This window comes from Lontra canadensis, unplaced genomic scaffold (genome assembly GCF_010015895.1).
Source record: "Lontra canadensis isolate GAN:19392208 unplaced genomic scaffold, GSC_riverotter_1.0 scaffold43, whole genome shotgun sequence".
In the NCBI taxonomy this organism is placed as follows: domain Eukaryota; kingdom Metazoa; phylum Chordata; class Mammalia; order Carnivora; family Mustelidae; genus Lontra; species Lontra canadensis.
In genome coordinates this window covers 9,859,214-9,878,786 of record NW_022631037.1, presented here as the reverse complement: position 1 = coordinate 9,878,786, position 19,573 = coordinate 9,859,214, and the positions used below count along the sequence as shown (strand labels likewise).

General features: G+C 48.6%; 1 protein-coding gene across 9 annotated transcripts in view; it reads right to left on the bottom strand.

The window, feature by feature from the left end:
* Positions 1-12,242: 12,242 nt before the first annotated feature.
* The window catches only part of SPAG9 (sperm associated antigen 9), a 138,343-nt gene continuing 131,012 nt past the window's right edge, over positions 12,243-19,573 (bottom strand). For all 9 annotated transcript variants that reach the window (XM_032872042.1, XM_032872044.1, XM_032872043.1 and 6 more), the window contains one exon: positions 12,243-15,852. In XM_032872042.1, coding sequence (XP_032727933.1) covers positions 15,737-15,852 — 116 coding nt within the window. In that variant the 3' untranslated portion in view covers positions 12,243-15,736. The remainder of the gene's footprint in view (positions 15,853-19,573) is intronic.

The window sequence follows — 19,573 nt, the reverse complement described above, 5'->3', positions numbered from 1 at the left end:
GGCATGGAGGAAGTTGTTTCTTAATTGAGGGATGATGTCTGAATGGCTGGAAAAAGCCACGGGAAGAAGAGGCTGGGGTTCCTGCCCGGACAGCCCTCGCAAGGCCCCAGAGCCCAGGCATCCCCAGGAAGCTAAGCCCATCTCCTTAGCTACACGGGGAATTCTGAGAAAGGTCTCAGGGCCGGTTCTCCATGCCACACACCCTCCGCCTCTTCTCTGACCTGGAGCCAGGAGGAAATGTTCCCTTAAACCCACCCCACCCTCCTCCCCATCCCCCCAAGGCTGACTCCAAAATAGCCCAGGCCCCAGGAGAAGACGTCATGGGTCCGGCTGGCCGCCCGCCCCTCCAAGAGGACAAATATAGAGGGATACTGGACACCGACAGGAGCCCCGGGACCTGGGGAGCCCCGCTCCCTTCCCTTCCTAGCCCTGCACCCACTAACAGGACAGCTGTGAGGCCAGCGCCTCCTGGCCTGGCCAACCCACCCTGGGACGTGTCCCAGCAAGCCCGGACCGGAGCTGGAGGCTGGCCCAAGGGGACACCTAGCCGAGCTGGCCGTGCGCATGGGACACCTCCTCTATCGTGGGGGGGGGGTCCTCAAAGCACTTTTATAAGCGTCAGTGCCCACAGGCTGCTCCCAGGAGGGGGAGACCAGAAGAACCCCGGGTGGCTCCCAGGTGGACCGGCTCGGCCTTCCGTTCTTCCCAGCTTCCCAAGGAGGCCAAGGCCGTAAACCTGGGGGTGTGGGAGGCCGTCTGGAGGGTAGGCAGCCAGGCCAAACCCCAATAAACTGCTGGTTGAATCGAATTACAAATAATTAGTCCGATCACCAAAGCTGCCTCCACCCTCCACTCCCGGGAATTAAAGGTCAAGGGGCAGAGCTGCTGACGCAAATGTCAGGGGAGCCATGCGATTGGGAACAGCTGGGCTCCTGCTCCCAATGGGCTCCGCTGCCTGAGGTCGCTGGCCCCCAGCGCCCTGGACAAGGTGTCCCTTGCGGCTGGACCCTGAGAGCTGGCACTCGCGGCTTGCTCAGGGAAGGGGGCTCCGTTGCCTCCTCTCCTCTGGTTCTAAGGTCTGCGGGAACTTGCTGAGGGTGGGGGCGGGGCGGGCGCAGGGTGGGGGTAGGGGGGCTGTTAACAGAAATTCCGGTGAAATGGTGTTGCCACATGTGTGGGAGCCTGGGGAGGAGGAGTAGCTTAGTGTCTTGTGAGCCACCCCCTCCCCCCTAAAACAAGAAGAAACCTCTGCCTTCCTGGCCAGGGGCAGCCTGTGATGTTCCCCTAGGTGGACCCTATTACAGGCCCGCCCCAGCAGCACCGTGCTCTGTGCGCCAGGGGTGACCCCCAGCGGTCAGTGTGGGACTTGAACTTGGGCCTTGGGCAAGGCTACCGCAGACCCAGGCTCGGCAGCCTCAGCACAGGGCTGGGGACTCTGGTGGTTCAGTTTTGGTAAGGGGGTTGCTGGCGTTTGGCGGTATTTTTGTATGCGCTGAATTTTCCTCATTGTACTGGATCTCGCCCTAAATGTCCCGCTGTTAGCAAATCAGCTTCTAAGAATGCACTATCATCTAGTCCTAAACCGGCCCCTCCTCCTGACTTCCCTGTGTCTATTAATAGCAACGCCACCCTCCCAGTCCCCTGGGGCTCCAAACCTGCGAGTCATCTTCCACTCCTGCCCACACTGGGCTGGGCGCCTGGTCCTGCCCCTCCTCACTCTGCCGTCACTCTTCCCATCCTTGATACTCACTGCCACTACCCAGTCAGCAGGGCTCTCACCTATGCAACTGCTGCCCTCAACCATGTCACTGGGTCGGACCTGGGTATGAGCCCAGCCCCCTCTGCTTACTTGCTGTGTGACCTTGCGCAAGTTACTCAACTTCTCTGAGCTCAGCTTCCTCAGCTGTAAAACAAGGATAGTAATCACAGCGCCTACTTCATGGAGCATTGCATGAATTCTGTGACAGGAGGGACACAAAGACCCTATCATATAGGACATGCTCAATGCTCATCAATGATCACAGGCCCTCCTTCAGTTCCAGGCCTCTGTTCAGAAAAACCAAGGCCAGAGAGCTGGAATGTGAGCTACCATTGGGTGTTGCATTCCAGGTGTCTTTACAGCATGCTACAGAGCAGAGGGAGTGGAAGTTCCTGGAGTCTAGAAGCTTCTCTACCGTGGCCTCCATCATCACATTCTAGAACCCAGAACCAAAGGCCAACTTCTGAAGGCATTGGTCCCATCCGAGGGCCTTTGGGGCCAGTCTACCTGGGTAAGTGTCATGGTCATTCGGCCACAGCAGACACTTTCTGGAATGAGACAACTCCGGGTCACGTCCAGTGGCTGTGACTCAGGGCGACCCATCTGCAAGGTGGTGGGTGAGGACACGCACACTGGCTTGGCATAGCCACCTGCCCTCCTGTGGGCAGCCGGCCATGCAGGGGCGGGGCCACCCAGCTGGTGCCTCCCCCTGCAACTGCCCAGCAGTCAGGTCCCTCTCCCAGCTCACACTCACCCCACCTCTATTTATTTTTTACTTGAGAGCCAGAGAGAGAGCACAAGCAGGAGGAGTTGCTGACAGAGGAGAAGCGGGCTCCCCGCTGAGCAGGGAGCCTGAGGCGGGACTCGATCCTGGGACCCTGGACCATAACCTGAGCCCAAGGCAGACGTTTAACCGACTGAGCCACCCAGGCGCCCCTGATAGAGAGATTTTCAAAGGAGACTGAGGCACCAGGAAAAGCAGAGCATCCAGATTCAAACATGGGCCTGTCCTCCAGTCTCTGGATCCACGTACCGTGTCAGACAGTTGCTCTCCAGGGGGGCCAGCTCTACTCCTGAGACATTTGGCAACGCCAGGAGGCATTTCTGGTTGTCGAAACTGGGGTGTGTGCCTGAGCTACTGGCATCTAGTGGGTAGAGATCATGGACGCTGCTAAATACCCCCGGCCCTGCCCCCGGGGTTGATTGTGCCTTTGGTGAGCAGCTCTGGTCCAAGAGTCATCGTCCCTGCCTCACAACTGCCTTGAGAGCTAAGGAAAGTGATGCTTGTCCAGGATCCAGGACTGGGCCTCATTCCTGCTCTGTTCAAAAAGGACCCTCTCGGGGTGCCTGGGTGGCTCAGTGGGTTAAGCCTCTGCCTTTAGGTCATGATCTCAGGATCCTGGAATCGAGCCCTGCATCGAGCTCTCTGCTCAGCGGGGAGCCTGCTTCCCTCTCTCTCTCTGCCTGCCTCTCTGCCTACTTGTGATCTCTGTCAAATAAATAAATAAAATCTTAAAAAAAAAAAAAAAAGAAAAGAAAAAAGGACCTTTTCCTGGCCTGGGACACCCCTCTGGTGGGCAGAGGTGGGGTGGACATATATGCCGACCAGGAGCATTTTCTGAAATGATCTTGGGGTTTCTGCCTTACCCTGACTTGGGCAGAGTTTCTAGAACAGTCCAGTGCTCACTTACCTACCCCTTCAACAAAGGAAAAGCAGGCCCTGGAAGGAGGAGACTGCCCGCCCGGCAAGTGAATTGTGTTAGAAGCCGGGTGCAATTTCTCCTCTCAAGCCCTGGTCTCCGTTAGTCTCCCTGGGATCCATCCGCCCACCCCTTTCACTGGCATTTGGAAGGTAGAGACAGGAGAGAGGACTGGAGGCAAAAATGCTCCTTCAGAGCAGTCCTCGGACTTAGCAGGAGGACCCCAGGCGGGGAGGAGGACTGGTGAGGATTTGTGTCTGGGGAGCCCTGGGCAGAGGCAGGGGCATGGCCAAGAAGACCTTGGAGGGTGGTGTGGAGCCGAGTCCAGGAGCTGGCAAGGCCTCCCTGCCACTCATTTCAGTGGGCACCTGCTTCTCCCTCGGCCTCAGCAGCCCGGTCAAGTGTCTTCTCTACAAAAACCATTCCCAAATAAGGCACTGCCTTCTCCCCTGGGACAGGGCGGGGGTGGGGGCCCAGGTCAGAGCCCTGACACCCTGGGCAGAGCAAGGCCTTGCTGGTTTACCTGCCTCACGCAGAAGAGCTTGTGGGATTGTGCAGGAGGAGGGCGCAAGGGTTGGGCCCGCTGATAGAGCGGACCCTGTGAATCCCTTTCTGGCACTGCTCACTTGCCGGGACTGTGGGAATCCAGGGGTTTCAAACCACACTCGCCCTCTCTGGGCCTCAGCTCAAGACACCTGTTTCATGTGGGGTGGGGTGGGAGCGGGGGATGGGGGACCTTACCACCTTCCAAACCTCAGCATAGGTGTCAGGCAGGGATGGGGCCTCCGTCTGGCTCGGGAGGGCCAGCTGACCCCGGGACAAGCCCAGACACGCAGCTGTTCCTGGACAGGAAGCAGCCGTGGTGGGGGAGGGGAAGCAGACGCCAGACCCAAGGACGTCTGACTGGCTGAGTCCTGTAAAAAGGGTCTGGATCCAGTCTCGGGAAGGGAGCAGCCTCCTGCCACGGGAGTCTCTTCTCTGGGGCAACATTTTTGTCTTTAGTGGAAATTTCTTGCTGATGGCTTGACACCTGACTTTGACCTTTCCTTCTCTAGCTTAGCTCTGCCACTGGTGGGCTCAGGAACTGCGCCCTCCTCCGAAGTCCCCCACACTCGTTTCTTCCCAGGGGTGCTCAGAGGCTACAGGGCCTCCCACCTCCAACAATCTTCTCCTGCGGAGGCTCCAGGGCCAGCCAGGGGGCACCTGGGCCTGGTGTGATTCCACCATGAAAGTTCGGGGCCCCGGGCCCTAAGGAGAAGGACCAGGCAGCCTGGTTGTTGCTTACCAAAGGTTCCTCCCAAGACCCCTCATCCCGCGGGCTGTTCCCACTCCCATCCAGCATCCCTGCCATCCTCCCCACTCCCACCAAGCGCGGATCCCAGGCCCTTCTTTCTGTGACCAGCTTTGCAGGGCACACTCCCTGAAGCAGCTCTGTGCAGGAGGCTGGGGGAAGGATGGAGAAGCTCTGAATGGCGAATGGAGTGTGGGTGAGAGGAGCAGTCTTCCTGACCCCAGGGGAGGGAGGGACAGAAGCTGTTGGCTGCAGTTTGAGACGTTTGTCCCCATGTGAAGAGAGCCCTGGAGCAACCCTGAACTCTCTCAGGCATCGAACTCCCCAGGCTTGAGGATGGCAAATGCTGCTGTGAGACAAGCCCCCCCCCCCCCCCCCCCCCCCCTGTGTGCGTGTGTGCAAGCGCATGTGCGCGCGCGCACGTGCAGGGGGGCACTCCAGTCTAGAGCACCCAAAGGCCGTGGAGGAGGCTGCAGCAAGGGACCTGGCTCCAAGCACTCCCAGGCTGGCCTCACCTCCCTCCCTGGGGCCTGCTGCCATTATGCTTAACGTCTCAGTCCCCCCAACCCCACCGTCCCCACCAAGAGGATCCAGTGACTTCTTGCAACTAACTTCAGCGGAGGTGGTGTGGTTGGGAGGGGTCCTAGGTGGCCCTAATGCTTTCTTGCTCCTCAGGTTTCAAGTCACGGGGTGGACAGGAACCCTAGAACTCCTCTCATCAAACCCTGTCATTTGACAGAAAAGAGAGAGGCAGGGAGAAAACGACCCCTTACGCTGCTGGCTCCTCAGAGCAGTCGGGGACAGGGGTTCATGCTCCTGGCCGAGGCCCCTGGGGAGGCCAAGGGCTGGCTGCAGCATCGGTGTGGGCTTGGGGACGGGCTCCAGCCACTCGGCCCCCTTCCTCTAATCCTCACCCCTCCTTCCCCCCCTTTCAGCAGCAGTTACAAAATCTAGGAAGTAAATGTGGATTGATGGCCTATAAAGGGCTTAGTTAGTGCTGTGACCTGCTGAGTTATGTAACTCCCATTTATTACTGGCCTTGGACAAAGTTTCTATTGAAGCAGCTCACGAAGCTGATTCCATGACATTTCCTTTAGGCTTATTCCGTGGCTGCAGCCGAAATTCCTCCGTAGCTTCAAAGAGCAGCAATGGGGGTGTGGACTTTCAAAAATCCCCTTCTCCAATCCGTGGGCCAATGTTGCTCTCACCCTTACCAGCCTCTGCTCACCTCAGCAGGCGTCGCAGGCTCTGGACCACCTGCCTTCCCTTTGCGTCCCTGGGCTGCAGGCTGCCTCGGTGGGCAGGCGGAGCAAAGGTGTTTCCCCCATCCCCGGTCAATGAAAGGAGAGCGACTCGGGGCTGGGAGAATCAAGATGCGGCCCAGTAGAAAGAACAGTGGACCAAGAGTCAAGAGCTCTAGTCACATGTCTGCTATTGGAATAACGGCCCACTCGGGGCCTTGGCATGCTTGTTAGGAAAATGGAGTAGTTTCGCTTCTCTGTTTAATTGGAACCCCCAGCAGGTTCCAGATCGGACCCTCCTCAGTCCGGTCTGGCCTGCCTCTCTTGGGGGCGGGGGGCGGGGATGGGGTGGGGGAGCAGCCTGGGGAGGGCGAAGGGGAGGGATAAGGGAGGGGCTGCCAGTCTTTCTTCCGGTGCGAAGGCAAGTAAGGCTAATACCAACACGATGCCACCTTGTGTTCAAAAGGGAGCAGAGCCCAGCCTCTCTCCTTCAGGGGAGCTTTCCAAACAAGTTCATTTCCTCTGCCACCACCCCTTTTCTGCTCTGGGAAGCCAAGGATCCTTCCTAATTGTCACCTCTCCGTCCTTCTCTTCCCTCCCCAGGATGCCAAAGGGGCCCCACAGAGAAGTTCTCTGAAGGGCCAGCTGCTCAGTGGACTTTTGGAGACCTCTTCCCAGTTCAAGAAGGAGAAGATGGACGCCCCAGGCAAGTTCAGGCCGCAGGGAACTCCACAGTATCTGTCTTCTTCATTAAGACACACAAGTATTAAGATCACAGACATCATGCCTTGATGCCTCAGGGACAGATCGGTGCATCGGGGAAGCTGGTTTGTACCAAGTGGTATAGGCTACAGGAGTTCCCTCCATTAAGGACCTGGCCAGGCACGAAGGCTGCTAGCTCACACAACTGCACATGGCACAGATGACTCACCCCTGGAGAATGTCACCTTGGAAGAAGCCTTCGCTCCCATCCAAGCCCAGCCCTGGCTTTTCCAGGTAAGGAAAACTGAGGGTCCACCGTGAGAAGAGGACTTCTAACGGATCGAATGACAGAGGGGGACTAGAACAATTCTGCATTGCGACTTGGTTTTTGAGATGCTGCTTTGGGCTCACAATGTATCACACCAGAAAGGTCTTTGGAAAAAAGGGCTGTCACCTGGGACCCCAGAAACATGGCCTTAATATGGAGCAGGATGGTCTGATAAACCCTCACTTGAGGAAAGCCCAACACTGGGTCTCTAACTCAGCCAAGGCTGCCTCCAGGCATCTGCCCAGTTTCTGCTTACCGCTGGCCAGCCTCCTCCAGGAAGGACAAATGCTCACAATACAACTCAGGATCAATACTGGAGTCTTTTCTAGTGAAAAACGTGCCGAGGGGCGCCTGGGTGGCTCAGTGGGTTAAGCCTCTGCCTTCAGCCCAGGTCGTGATCTCAGGGTCCTGGGATCGAGCCCCACATCGGGCTCTCTGCTCAGCAGGGAGCCTGCTTCCTCCTCTCTCTCTGCCTGCCTCTCTGCCTATTTGTGATCTCTGTCAAATAAATAAATAAAAATTTAAAAAATAATAAAAAAAAAAAAAAAAACGTGCCAAACTTTTGCTCCTAGTGCCTTTACTTACAGCCCAAGGTAAACTCCCCAAGATAGAAAGGGGGAGTGCCTACAAAATAAAAAGCCCGTTTCCACAGAAGCACAGCAGACCAACACACAGCAAAGGGCAGCAGCTGACCATTCACTCTGGGCTAGGCCACTGTCTGCGCTGGCCAAAGGTCAGGGAAAACAGGCTTGGGGAAGGAAGACAGGAAAAGAAATCGAGACCTCAGCGTGGGGAGGATACCAATGTTTGTCTACTGTGGAGTAGTACTTCACGCAATCTCATTTCCCCTCCAACAAGGCTGTGAATGACATTTTTAAAAGACGGCTCCACTCTTTTTGAATATGTCTGCACTTGAGAGGTTCTGCAAAAATCTTAGCAGATGGAGGTTTGGGCTCTTGCCTGGACAGAGCAGTGCTCAGCAGCCTCTAATCCTTCTTGCCACCATTCCACACCCGGCTGTGCACCTGGTGGTAATATTTTATTTACTTCCGTAGGTCTGCTCCCAGCCTGTTTACATGCAGTGACTGGAACTTAATTCTTTTTTTTTTTTTTTAAGATTTTATTTATTTATTTGACAGACAGAGATCACAAGGAGGCAAAGAGGCAGGCAGAGAGAGAGGGAGAAGCAGACTCCCCGCTGAGCAGAGAGCCGGATGCGGGGCTCGATCCCAGGACCCTGGGATCATGACCTGAGCCGAAGGCAGAGGCTTTAACCCACTGAGCCACCCAGGTGCCCCTGGAACTTAATTCTTACCATAAAACATCATGAGCAACAGACACTGAATTCGTATGTTTTGGGGGTATCTCAAAATGTTAAACTTCCCACTGTTTCCACCCCTCAATCTCTCCCTCAGCGTGCCTGCACAGAATGAAATGAACTCATAGATGCAAGAGAGACCACGAGTCTCCTGGTTGAATTTTCATGGAGAGCTCCCTTTTCCTTCAGTTGGGGAGGGCAGAGCAACAGAGAAAGTTATTCTCTAAAGCTCTGATAGGCCCACGATACCTCCGTTTCCTCACCTACTTCTTTTAGGACAATGTCTAGAACACTTATAAATAGACTGGAAATAGGATTCTGCATTAGGGGGTGCCTGGGTGGCTCAGAAGGTTAAGCTTCCGGCTCTTCGTTTCGTCTCAGGTCGTGATCTCAGGGTTGTGAGATCGAGCCCTGGGTCGGGCTCCACATTCAGCTGCAGTCTGCTTGAAGATTCTCTCTGCCTCTGTGCCTACCCCTTCCCAAAATAATAAATCTGTTTTTGAATATTGTGCATATATAAGCACTGAAGACCGATTTCTCTTGTGTTTATCACATTACAAAATAGCCAAAGCAGACACCATACTACCAACAGCATTTGCTCCATTACTAATGCGCCGCCACCATACCGGGCTCCTCTTCATCCCGTGCCTTCCTCCCTCTCTCACCCCAAGCTCCCTGAGGGCATCTCCCTCACCCTCCTGCCCTGGCCCTGGGAAGCTCCAGTCTGCTGCTGGCTGCCCACAGGGGCAGGGGGGCCATTGGTAGCTACCGCAAGCGTGACTTCACTTTGCCATCACAAGAACCCTTTGGGGTGTTCCTCTCTTGTTCCTTTAGAGCAAAGGAACAGGTCAGTGACTAGTGAAAGGTCACAAAATCTGGCAACAGGGGACCAGAATTCTAACCCCGGTCGCCTGACTTGAGACCTGTCTTCTCCCAACGCCCCTTGCAGGAGCCTCTAGTGAGGGGTTGTCTGGTTACAGCCCTGGCGAGGGCCTGGATCCTTTACTCATCTCAACCGGGCCTGCTCACCACGGGGCAAAGGCTCCTCCTAGGGCCAGCTGGGCCTCTGGATCACCTGAGAATGATGGATTCATGAATAAATACTTTCAGAAAACCACTGGATGTTCTGCAAATGCAAGCCAGTCATGGTAACATCTGAAGGGCTTTTAAAAATTTATTTTTATTTTTGGAGCGCCTGGATGGCTCAGCGGGTTAAAGACTCTGCCTTTGGCTCAGGTCATGATCCCAGGGTTCTGGGATCGAGCCCCACATCGGGCTCTCTGCTCGGCAGGGAGCCTGCTTCCTCCTCTCTCTCTGCCTGCCTCTCTGCCTACTTGTGATCTCTGTCAAATAAATAAATAAATAATCTTAAAAAAAAATAAAAATTATTTTTTTTAATTTTTTATATTTATATTTTTGTATTATCATTTTAATTATTTTTCCTATGAAAAAATAGCCTTACCAGCTGCATGGTAGATGAATATTCCCTTTACACTTTTAATGTAGCCGTAAGTTCAAAGTACCCTAAGCTGCCACTATCCATGAGTCAAAAAGTAAAGAGTAATGGGCTGAGCCTGGGGTGGGTGAGCCTGCTGACAGGAAACCACGTGCTGGCAAGCAGCAGCTAAGAAAAGGGACGCCGGGGTGGCAGCCTTTGGCTCTGGTCATGATCTTGAAGTCCTGGGATCAAGCCCTGCGCTGGGCTCCCTGCTCCGTGGCGAGTTTGCTTGTCTCCCCCTCCCCCTGTTCATGCTCTGTCTCTAATAAGTAAAATCTTTAAAAAAAAAAAAAAAAAAGGAAAGAACCAGCTAAGAATGAATGAAGCTTTCTGCTCCTGGAAAACAGATGTTTGTGAGTCCAGCTGGGCTTGTGAGTCCCTCTCATGCAGCTGTTCCGATGCAAGACTCCGAATCACCTGGGTAACTGTTTCTCCAAACACTCCAATAGAATAGGACCCCCTCTGGCAGGAGAGGAAGGAGGAAGTGATTTCCAGAATAGCTATAGCAGGCAACTCCGGCCATACCTCCCCTTCTGGCCTGGTGGAGAACTGCAGCCACTACAGGAAGTTGCCAGGCCCCCAAGCAGGGCCCTGACGCTCCACCTCTCTCCCCGCCTTGAGCCTCAGATCAAACAGTAACTACTTCTTGTCTGTGGCTGGGAGTCAAAGTTCTGCTGGGACATGAAATCGAGAAGCTGAACTATCTGGCTCCTTGCACACATTTTAAGTCATTAAATTCCCCCCACCAGGTGTCTGGGCCTCATAGGGGCCTGGGGCAAGCAGGTATGGTTGGTGTTTTTACAGACAACACATTGAGACCAGTTAGAGCCAGGCTCAAAGGGGCTGGAGTGAGGGCTTTTTGGATTGCCTGGATAAATCACCCTCCACCCCCGCCTTAAATGCATGAGAGACCTAAGGTTCAAAGATGTTAGAGCAGTATTCCTCAGCCTAAGCCGCATATCACACTTACCTATGACACTTCACAGATGCCTGGGTCCAGATCCACAAGAGTCCGAATCAGTAGATCTGGGGTGGAATTTTATGTCTTTCTGAGTGCTTCTGGGCTGCTGTGTTTAAAGTGACTTCCCTAGGGTTTCTATAGGGGCAGAGCCTGGCCAGGTCTAGAGCCTTCTTTCCTCCTATATACCACTATGTGTCTAAAGGAAATGAGTTTAAAACTGAACTGTACAGGGGCGCCTGGGTAGCTCAATTGGTTGGGTGTCAATTTCAGCTCAGGTCACGATCTCAGGGTCGTGGGATCCAGCCCTAGGTCAGACTCTGTGCTCAGAGTCTGCTTGACCCTCTACCTCTGCTCCGCCACACCCCTACTCCTGCCACTCAGTGCTCGCTCTCTCTCACTTCCTCTCAAATAAACAAAATCTCTAAAACTGTATTATTATGAAGTATTTAAGACATTCTGAGAAGTCGCCTAACTACAAAAACTTTCCTAACAAACTTGCCACTGCAGAAAAATTAAGCTTGTGCCCTATGTGGTCGCCAGGGCCGTCCAGCCTAGGCAGACTGGGAGAGGCCTGAGGGCTGGAGGAGGGGACCCTCAGGGGCTCCAGCAGCTGTGCTCCCCTAGGGCGTGGATCACAGGCCACAGTCCCTGTGCTGAGGTCAGTGCTCCAGTCCTGTTGCCTCAACAAAACTAAAGGGAACGTGTCCTTTCCTGTCTTGCTTCTCTGGCTTCTTCCCTGAGACTGGTAGGATCAGTAAAAATGACTGAATGAGGCTGGAGTTTCCAAAACAATGACCTCGCAGGCCCCAGAGGACTGAGGGGCAGGAAGGTAAGGTCCTGTAAAGCAGGAATAAGCCAGACTATTAATTACACTCCAGAGGATCCGACCTCCACTGGATGGACGGCTGTGCCTATTAATATGCTGATCAGGGCTACTTTTACTGTCCTATCAGAGCCCCATGTTTCCTGTAAACAAAATATACTGGATTGGACTAAATACCACTGCACTGAATATGGACTCACACTGTGCTCCCGCAGGATGAGTTCTAGAATCATCCTTCCTTCCAGAGTCTCTCCCAATCAAACAGGTCACAAGTAAGCACGCTGTCTTATTAACATCTACATTACGGCCTGCCTCTCATTACTGAGTCAGCCTGGCAACTGGTATGCCCTGTATCATATGTGGGTTGTTACTCAGCAGGCCCACATTTCTAGAAAGCCCTATTGTCTATTACTCATGTCTCATTTGAACATGTGAACCAGGCAGACATGTTCTTCATGTATTCCCCACTGCTCACCTTCAACCAGTGCCAAATGGCGACCATCCTTGCCCTCAGAAATGCCTGCCGTGTTTGATGGGGGAAGATTAATAGACTATTGAACAAAAACCAAGTTCAGGCCCCTAGGAAAGGCAAAACCAAAACAAAATACACTGGGCCTCATACATGTTTCATATACATATTTATATATATTTTTCATGTACAAAGTTACATTCCGAACCCCAGGGGTTCCATAATAGAAATAAATACTGAAATAACTACATTGCTAATTGAGCTTTTTGCTCATAGAAATGAAGCCTCAGCCTCTAAGAGACAACAAGTGGGACATTCTAGAACCCATTTTTCAGATTATAGAGGCCAGGAAAAGCCTGGATAAAATGTCTAGGACAAAAAACAAATTCAGAACATAAAATGGTTAAAATATATTCAAATATATTGAGAAACGTACGACAAAATTAATAATAAAAACTTAATTTTTTAAGAGAAAGAAAAAGACATTTAGTGTTACAAAATAGCATAACCCTGTTAGAAAAGCATTTATGATTTCCACATTTAATTCTCTCTTCTCCGCTCTTCCCATGTTATAAACTGGGGCCAAATGAGTCCCTTTCTCAACATGATCAATTAAGAAGAGCCCTAAATCTGCTTGAGTCCTTTGGTAACGATCATAATACTCACAAGGAAATAAATATTCAGTTCCACAGCATTTGCAAGAAAGACGCACATTCTTTAGGACAGTTAATATTATGAGACAACTGTTTTGCTTTGTTTCGTTACTAAGGCAGCCTATGTTAAAGGGTCTATTCTCAAATGTAGTTAGACCTTTACAAGAAATGAACAATACAGCAACTGAGAGAATGTATTTTAATCTTCTCTATGCAAACACACTTAATTTGAAAAGTTATGTGCTGCATACTTTGTGCTCAAAATGTTTTACACTCTCAACAAGCTGCATCTACTAAGATATTTCGTTCCTATTTAAAAAATTCAGATCCACACAGGTTGGAGAAAAACACTCTCAAAACAGTGTTCTTCAAGAATATTCTCCCGCTGCCTCACGGGGATTTCAACCTGCATTTCATAGTGAGTGTTAGGTTGGCGTACAGGAAACTGACATTTTTGGACATCAGCAATGGTTGCACATCGGCAGTTTCACACGGGTCGACCTCATACATAACCCGAGCATAACAAAATGAGAACGTTCTCGGGTATCCCTTATTTCTTCCAACCAGGGACATTCTATATTTTTTTACACGGAGAGACCAACCCAAGGGATTCGAGACTCCTCTCTGTCCTTGAGTTGGTAGGTACAGGCAGTTTATACCAACCACTTTGCTGCTTTCAAGAAGCTTACATTTTGGTTATTGAAGTGAATGTTACCACCCTGACCAAAGTGAACATTGCAAGAATATAAGCCTATTACTGGGGAAAAGGGGGAAGAAAAGCAATCTGCAGAAAATATTTAAATGAAATTAAAAATATAAGGACAAGCCCTTAAAATAACTCATACAGTAATTTCTGTACTCTCTCTAGTCCCTGAATTAACAGGGCGACAGATAATCTGACTGCTTTAAATGAAATGGCCGCACCCCTATATTCCTTATGTTAAAGCCAGTAAGTTCAAAAAGACCAGTCTGAACCATTGTAACATGTCTGCATCTTTCATCTTTAACTCCTCATTTCCCAAATTACATTTGGTCATACAAACACGGTAAGAGACTGAAGAGCAAATGGGGTCTGACTCTGGGATGCTTACTTCTTGGGACTAAATATTCCCAAGCACTTTGGTGTCTCCTTTTTGTGAAGTTATACAACATTCCCCAAAAATGTTTAAAATTGTGGGCTTTTTGTTTGTTTTTAGGTACTGCCAAAAATGGCTCAGATTTAAATTAAAAACATAGCTTCTAAGCCACGGATAAGTGGCCCAAGTGTTGATGCCTTGAAAAAAAAGTGTCTGAGTAACTCAAGCAAAAAATTATCCTTTTAGTACAGCTTTCACCAAAGGAGTTTTTCCTTCAGGCCATCTAAAGTGGCCACAACTTTACTGAGTACACGATGTGCTTAGAGAACACATGTGGCCAAACGGATCCAAAGGCCTCCTCCAGCTCATTAAATCCCACGTATTTATGATCCAGCTGACTCTGTAGATGCTTGAAGGACAGTGGCATACTTTTTATAACTAAGTCTGCATGACATTCAGAAAGAACAAATCCCTGGCACGTTAAGAACACGTACACAGTCTCAGGTCTGTGTTTGCTTACTTTTCCTTCAAGACGTCGTTCTGAAAACTGGGGGTCTTTCTTCAACAGGCTTAGATTTTTAAAAATAACACTTAAATTTATATTTAGTTTTGCTACAAGAAATGGTAAATTACACATTTTCAAGAAGCTGGAGAGGGAAAAACTGCAGCATAATGGTTTTTGAAAAACTTACGAAACAAGAAAATCAGTTAAACCCAGACTTGGTTTTTTAAGCGGGGTCCATGCAAGAAGATGAACATGTCAGCTTTTACTCTGGTATCTTGGCTTTGTCTTCTTTCCCTTCGTAGTTTTCCTCTTTGAAGATGGCATTTTAATCTCAAAAGAGCACAAGAGCTTAAAGGTGGCATTTACATACAAAATATCAAGTGCTCGCTGTTCTGCAGTTTTACACAGAACAAAAGAAAATACTGTTTCTCACCGAATCCCTTATTCGGTTCATAGGCCATTCTATCACCACTGCAGCTTTGTTCTAACTCACTGGTAAGACCAGTACGAGAACAAATGGTCAACAGGTGAATTTTTACATGGAAAAAGAAAGTCAACCAACCACCACCATTCACAGGATGGTGACAGAGGAACCCAAAACACAATTTCCTTTAAAAAAAAAAAAAAAATCCTCCCATTGTTGAAGCAATCTTCTGAGCCTTATAAATAAACGTTTCAGACATGTCAGTATGAAAATGAGTGAGACTAGTCTCAAAAAAAATAATAATAATCAGAATATTCAGAGAGCAGGTCTCATAAACATTAGAGCTCTAATAAGTCAGAAACAGGAAACTTTTATTTAAATAGTGTTGTCTTAATTTCTTTAATAGAAAACCCCCCCAAATCTGATGAAAACAAGGTTTTATATACCATATAAACAAGATTTGTCAGATTTGAAAGTGAAAGTAATTTACAGTTAGCTTTTAGCCCCTGGGACATTTAGAGAAATCCTGATAACCCATCTGATCCTAGTTTGTGTCAATTTTATGATACATTGGGGAAAACTTTAGTATTGTACTTAATGGGTACAATTTCACTTATCAAGTGTTCCCATTAATTCCATTATTAGTGACAGCTAAAAAGTGACCCCATCAAACAAAATGAGTGACGTGAACCGTGGCAGAGTGAACCACACTGGATTGCTCTCTATAAGTCACCAGCTGGCCTCGAGGAAACATTCTTTGATTTGTTCCTAACGCGCTGCAGTTGCCTAGAACAGTGGCGCAGCAACACAGCTCGCTCCCGCATTGTTATGGTAGGACAGTCTCTGTAATGTAAAGTTAACAGGGGAAAATGCTCACACAGTATGTGGTGAAACTTCTTTCACAAAGAGAGCATTAAATAAAAGGGCAAAGGGAAATGAAACCATGCAGAAGAGACAGCTGCCCTGTCTCCATCTTTTTCCGACGTGCTCACTCACTGCCGTACATCACTTGCCACACGATCAGGTGACTCCTTTCTGCTTTGGCGACAGAAGGTTCAAGTGGAAGATCCTCTCCAAGAAGTTCTGATTCTCCACCTTCATCACCTGGGGGATGATAATAGGAACTCAAGTTAGGCTGAGCATGGAGTACGCAGGCTGACAGACAGCAGGTGTAAGGCTCATGGTTAGTCTGCAAACAGGACACGCAAAGCTTGGCCGACGCCCATGGCAGAGAACACAGTCCAAGAAATGCCAGGAGTCAGAACCTTCACTTGCCCAACTTCTGAAAGGGTCAATCCATTTTTCAGATTACATTTATGAAAGCAAGCTTACTGTACTACATTAGAAACTTATCCCAGTATGTCTGCATACTGAGGTTAACAGAAACGAAAAGTGAAGAACGCAAAGCTGTCCAACCCCATGTTCATCCAAATGGACAGTCTTCTCTCGTTTATGTCAAACTGAGAAGTGAGACTAGATAGGCCTATAAACGTGGAAGTGTGGAGACAGAGCCCATGCACCCACGAATGAGCTAAACCCAAACACCTCGTGGTGGTTGTCAGTGACAGTAAAGCTCTCCAATCAGAGATAACCCACAGAGGCACATGGAAATAGAAACTGACTCCCTCCGGCGCAAGGAGTGGCAGATTTATCACTCAATATACTGAGTTTTTTGTTTTTTAAGATTTTATTTTTTTAATATTTTATTTATTTATTTGACAGACAGAAATCACAAGTAGGCAGAGAAGCAGGCGGGGTTGTGGGGGAAGCAGGCTCCCCGCTGAGCAGAGAGCCTGATGCGGGGCTTGATCCCAGAAACCCGAGATCATGACCTGAGATGAAGGCAGAGACTTAACCCACTGAGCTACCTAGGCGCCCCAAGATTTTATTTTTAAGTAATCTCACACAACGTGGGACTCAAGCTCGCCACCCCAAGATCAAAAGTCACATGCTCCACTGACTAAGCCAGCCAGGTCCCCCTAAACTAAGTTTTTTCTTCCCATGACTTTCAAGATTAGGACAGATTATGAATTAATGGTGTATAGTGGAGATGAAGAAATGAAGCCAAAACCATAGACAGGCTATAGGTTCTTCTAGAAATAGTTGAGTCAACTGGATAAATGAGGTCCTGGTCAAACATACTGCTCTCCAAGGCCCAGTGAAAGCAAGCCACACTCCTCTCTACAAGGTGCATCCCTGGTTTTGTGATGCAGAACAGGGTTATTCTGACAGAACTCAGTGACAACTGGCCTCATGGGACAGATTCTTCAGCAGAATCCTACATACTGGGGCGCCTGTGGCTCAGCTGTTGGGCGTCTGCCTTCGGCTCAGGTCATGATCCCAGAATCCTGGGATCGAGCCCTGCATTGGACTCCCTGCTTGGCAGGAAGCCTGCTTCTCCCTCTCCCACTCCCCTTGTCTGTGTTCCCTTTCTCGTGGTCTCTCCCGTCAAATAAATAAATAAAATCTTTAAAAAAAAAAATCCTACATACTTATATACACATACAAACACACATATACACCAAGGGGCAAAGATACCCTGCTGATCTGCTAGTTTTGCCGTGTGTCTCACCTGAATTTCAGCTGGGCAAAAGAAAACATTGGTAATGTCAACTAGAAACAGTGGCAGAGAAAAAAACTTGAAAGTTGGCACTTGTCAACAGACACACGAAAAAGTGCTCCACATCACTCAGCATCAGGGAAATACAAATCAAAACCACAATGAGACATCACCTCACACCAGTCAGAATGGCTAAAATTAACAAGTCAGCAAACGACAGGTGTTGGCGAGGATGCGGAGAAAGGGGAACCCTCCCACACTGTTGGTGGGAATGCAAGCTGGTGCAGCCTCTCTGGAAAACAGCATGGAGGTCCCTCAAAAAGTTGAAAATAGAGCTACCCTATGACCCAGCAATCGCACAACTGTGTATTTACCCTAAAGATACAAATGTAGTGATCCAAAGGGGCATGTGCACCTGAATGTTCATAGCAGCAATGTCCACAATAGCCAAACTACGGAAAGAACCCACTGACATCCACTGACAAATGAATGGACAGAGAAGATGTGGTATATATATACATATACACAATGGAATACTATTCAGCCGCCAAAAAAAGCACACAAGCAAGAAAGAAATCTTGCCATTTGCAACAATGTGGATGGAACTAGAGGGTATTATGCTAATAAGCGAGGTAAGTCGATTGGAAAAAGACAATTATTGTATTATCTCAATGATATGTGAAATTTAAGAAACAAGACAGAGGATCATATGGGAAGAGAGGAAAAAATGAAATAAGACAAAACCAGAGAGGGAGACAAACCATAAGAGACCCTGAATCTTAGGAAACAAACAGAGGGTTGTTAGAGTGGAGGGGGGCAGGGGGATGGGGTAACTGGGTGATGGACACTGGGGACGGAATGTGTTGTAATGAGCACAGGGTGTTCTTTAAAAAAATGAATATACCCTAAAAAATATATGATTAGAGATTAATTTCCCTGTGAAAAGAGTATCTACTCTGTAATTCTTCAACATTTATTGAGACCTGCTTTGTGACAAGAATTTTTTACAAAATGAATTCAGCAGTTTTGGATATTGTTTGTGTGTAGTCACTTAGCTTTTAGGTATTCCTGATCATATTTTCTTAATCTTTATAGTCTTTGTTTTTTTATTCTTTTTTAGGCATATTAAAATATGAATATTACTCAGTTTTTCCTTTATATATTTTAATATTTAGTTATTTGTAAAACTTATCTGCATATTTTCTTCTATCTTTGTCTAGCTTATTAATTTTCTTGTCATTGTCATTTGCATCTAATCAGTTATTAAACGTATTGATTAAAAAAAAAAATTGGTACTTTTCTCTGTAGGCCAAACTCTCCTTAACCCTGTGGCCCTTTCACAGCAATGTCAAACTGTGAAGTAGAACATGCTCTCAAAGACTCAAGACAAAATCAAAGAATGTAAAAAACAGTTTGGTTTTTAAATTTTAAAAAATTACAATGAGGGGCGCCTGGGTGGCTCAGTCAGTTAAGTATCCAACTCTTGATTTCAGCTGAGGTCAAGATCTCAGGGTGGTGAGACCAGCCCCACACTGGGCCCCACACTGGGCTCCACGCTGGGCGTGGAGCCTACTTAAGATTCTCTTTCTCCCTCTGCCCCTCCCCACCAAAATGAATAAATAAAAATCATTCAAAAAAATAAAAAAATTACAAAGGTAATGACAAATTAGTTGGCTGAGATCAAAAGTTGTTGGTATTTGAGTTGTTTTGTTTTGAAGGTTCTGCTGTTTAGAACATCCTACTTAATTAAACCACTAAACTAGAAGACTGGTGGTGAACAGGTGGAGGGGATGAAAAGTGCACCTGCTGGGAAGGGCATGGGTGACATATGGAAGTCTGAGTCACTACCGTATATCTGAAACTTTCACAACACCGGAAGTTAACTACACTAGAATTAAAAACAAAACGAAAACAAAACCCAAAAAACATGGGATTGTTGGGATCAATTTTCCATTGTTAAACTATTACAGGAAGTGGAAATGGAATAAAAAAAGACCAAATTCACTTTTTTAAAAAAGCATATATACATATTAGAAATAACCTATGCATTTTTTTTTTAGAATTAACCTATGCTTTAAGACAAGTCTGCTTTTCAGGCTGGATTAACTAGAGATACTGACAAACGTGGTTAAGCAATTTTTATGCTGTTTCCACCAGGCTCCACAATGAAAGGAATTTCTAGTGGATATGGAAAAATCAGAGAGATTTTATTAATATAGTCCTCAGTATGGTTCTAACTGCCATGTTGCACTCCAAGGAAAAGTG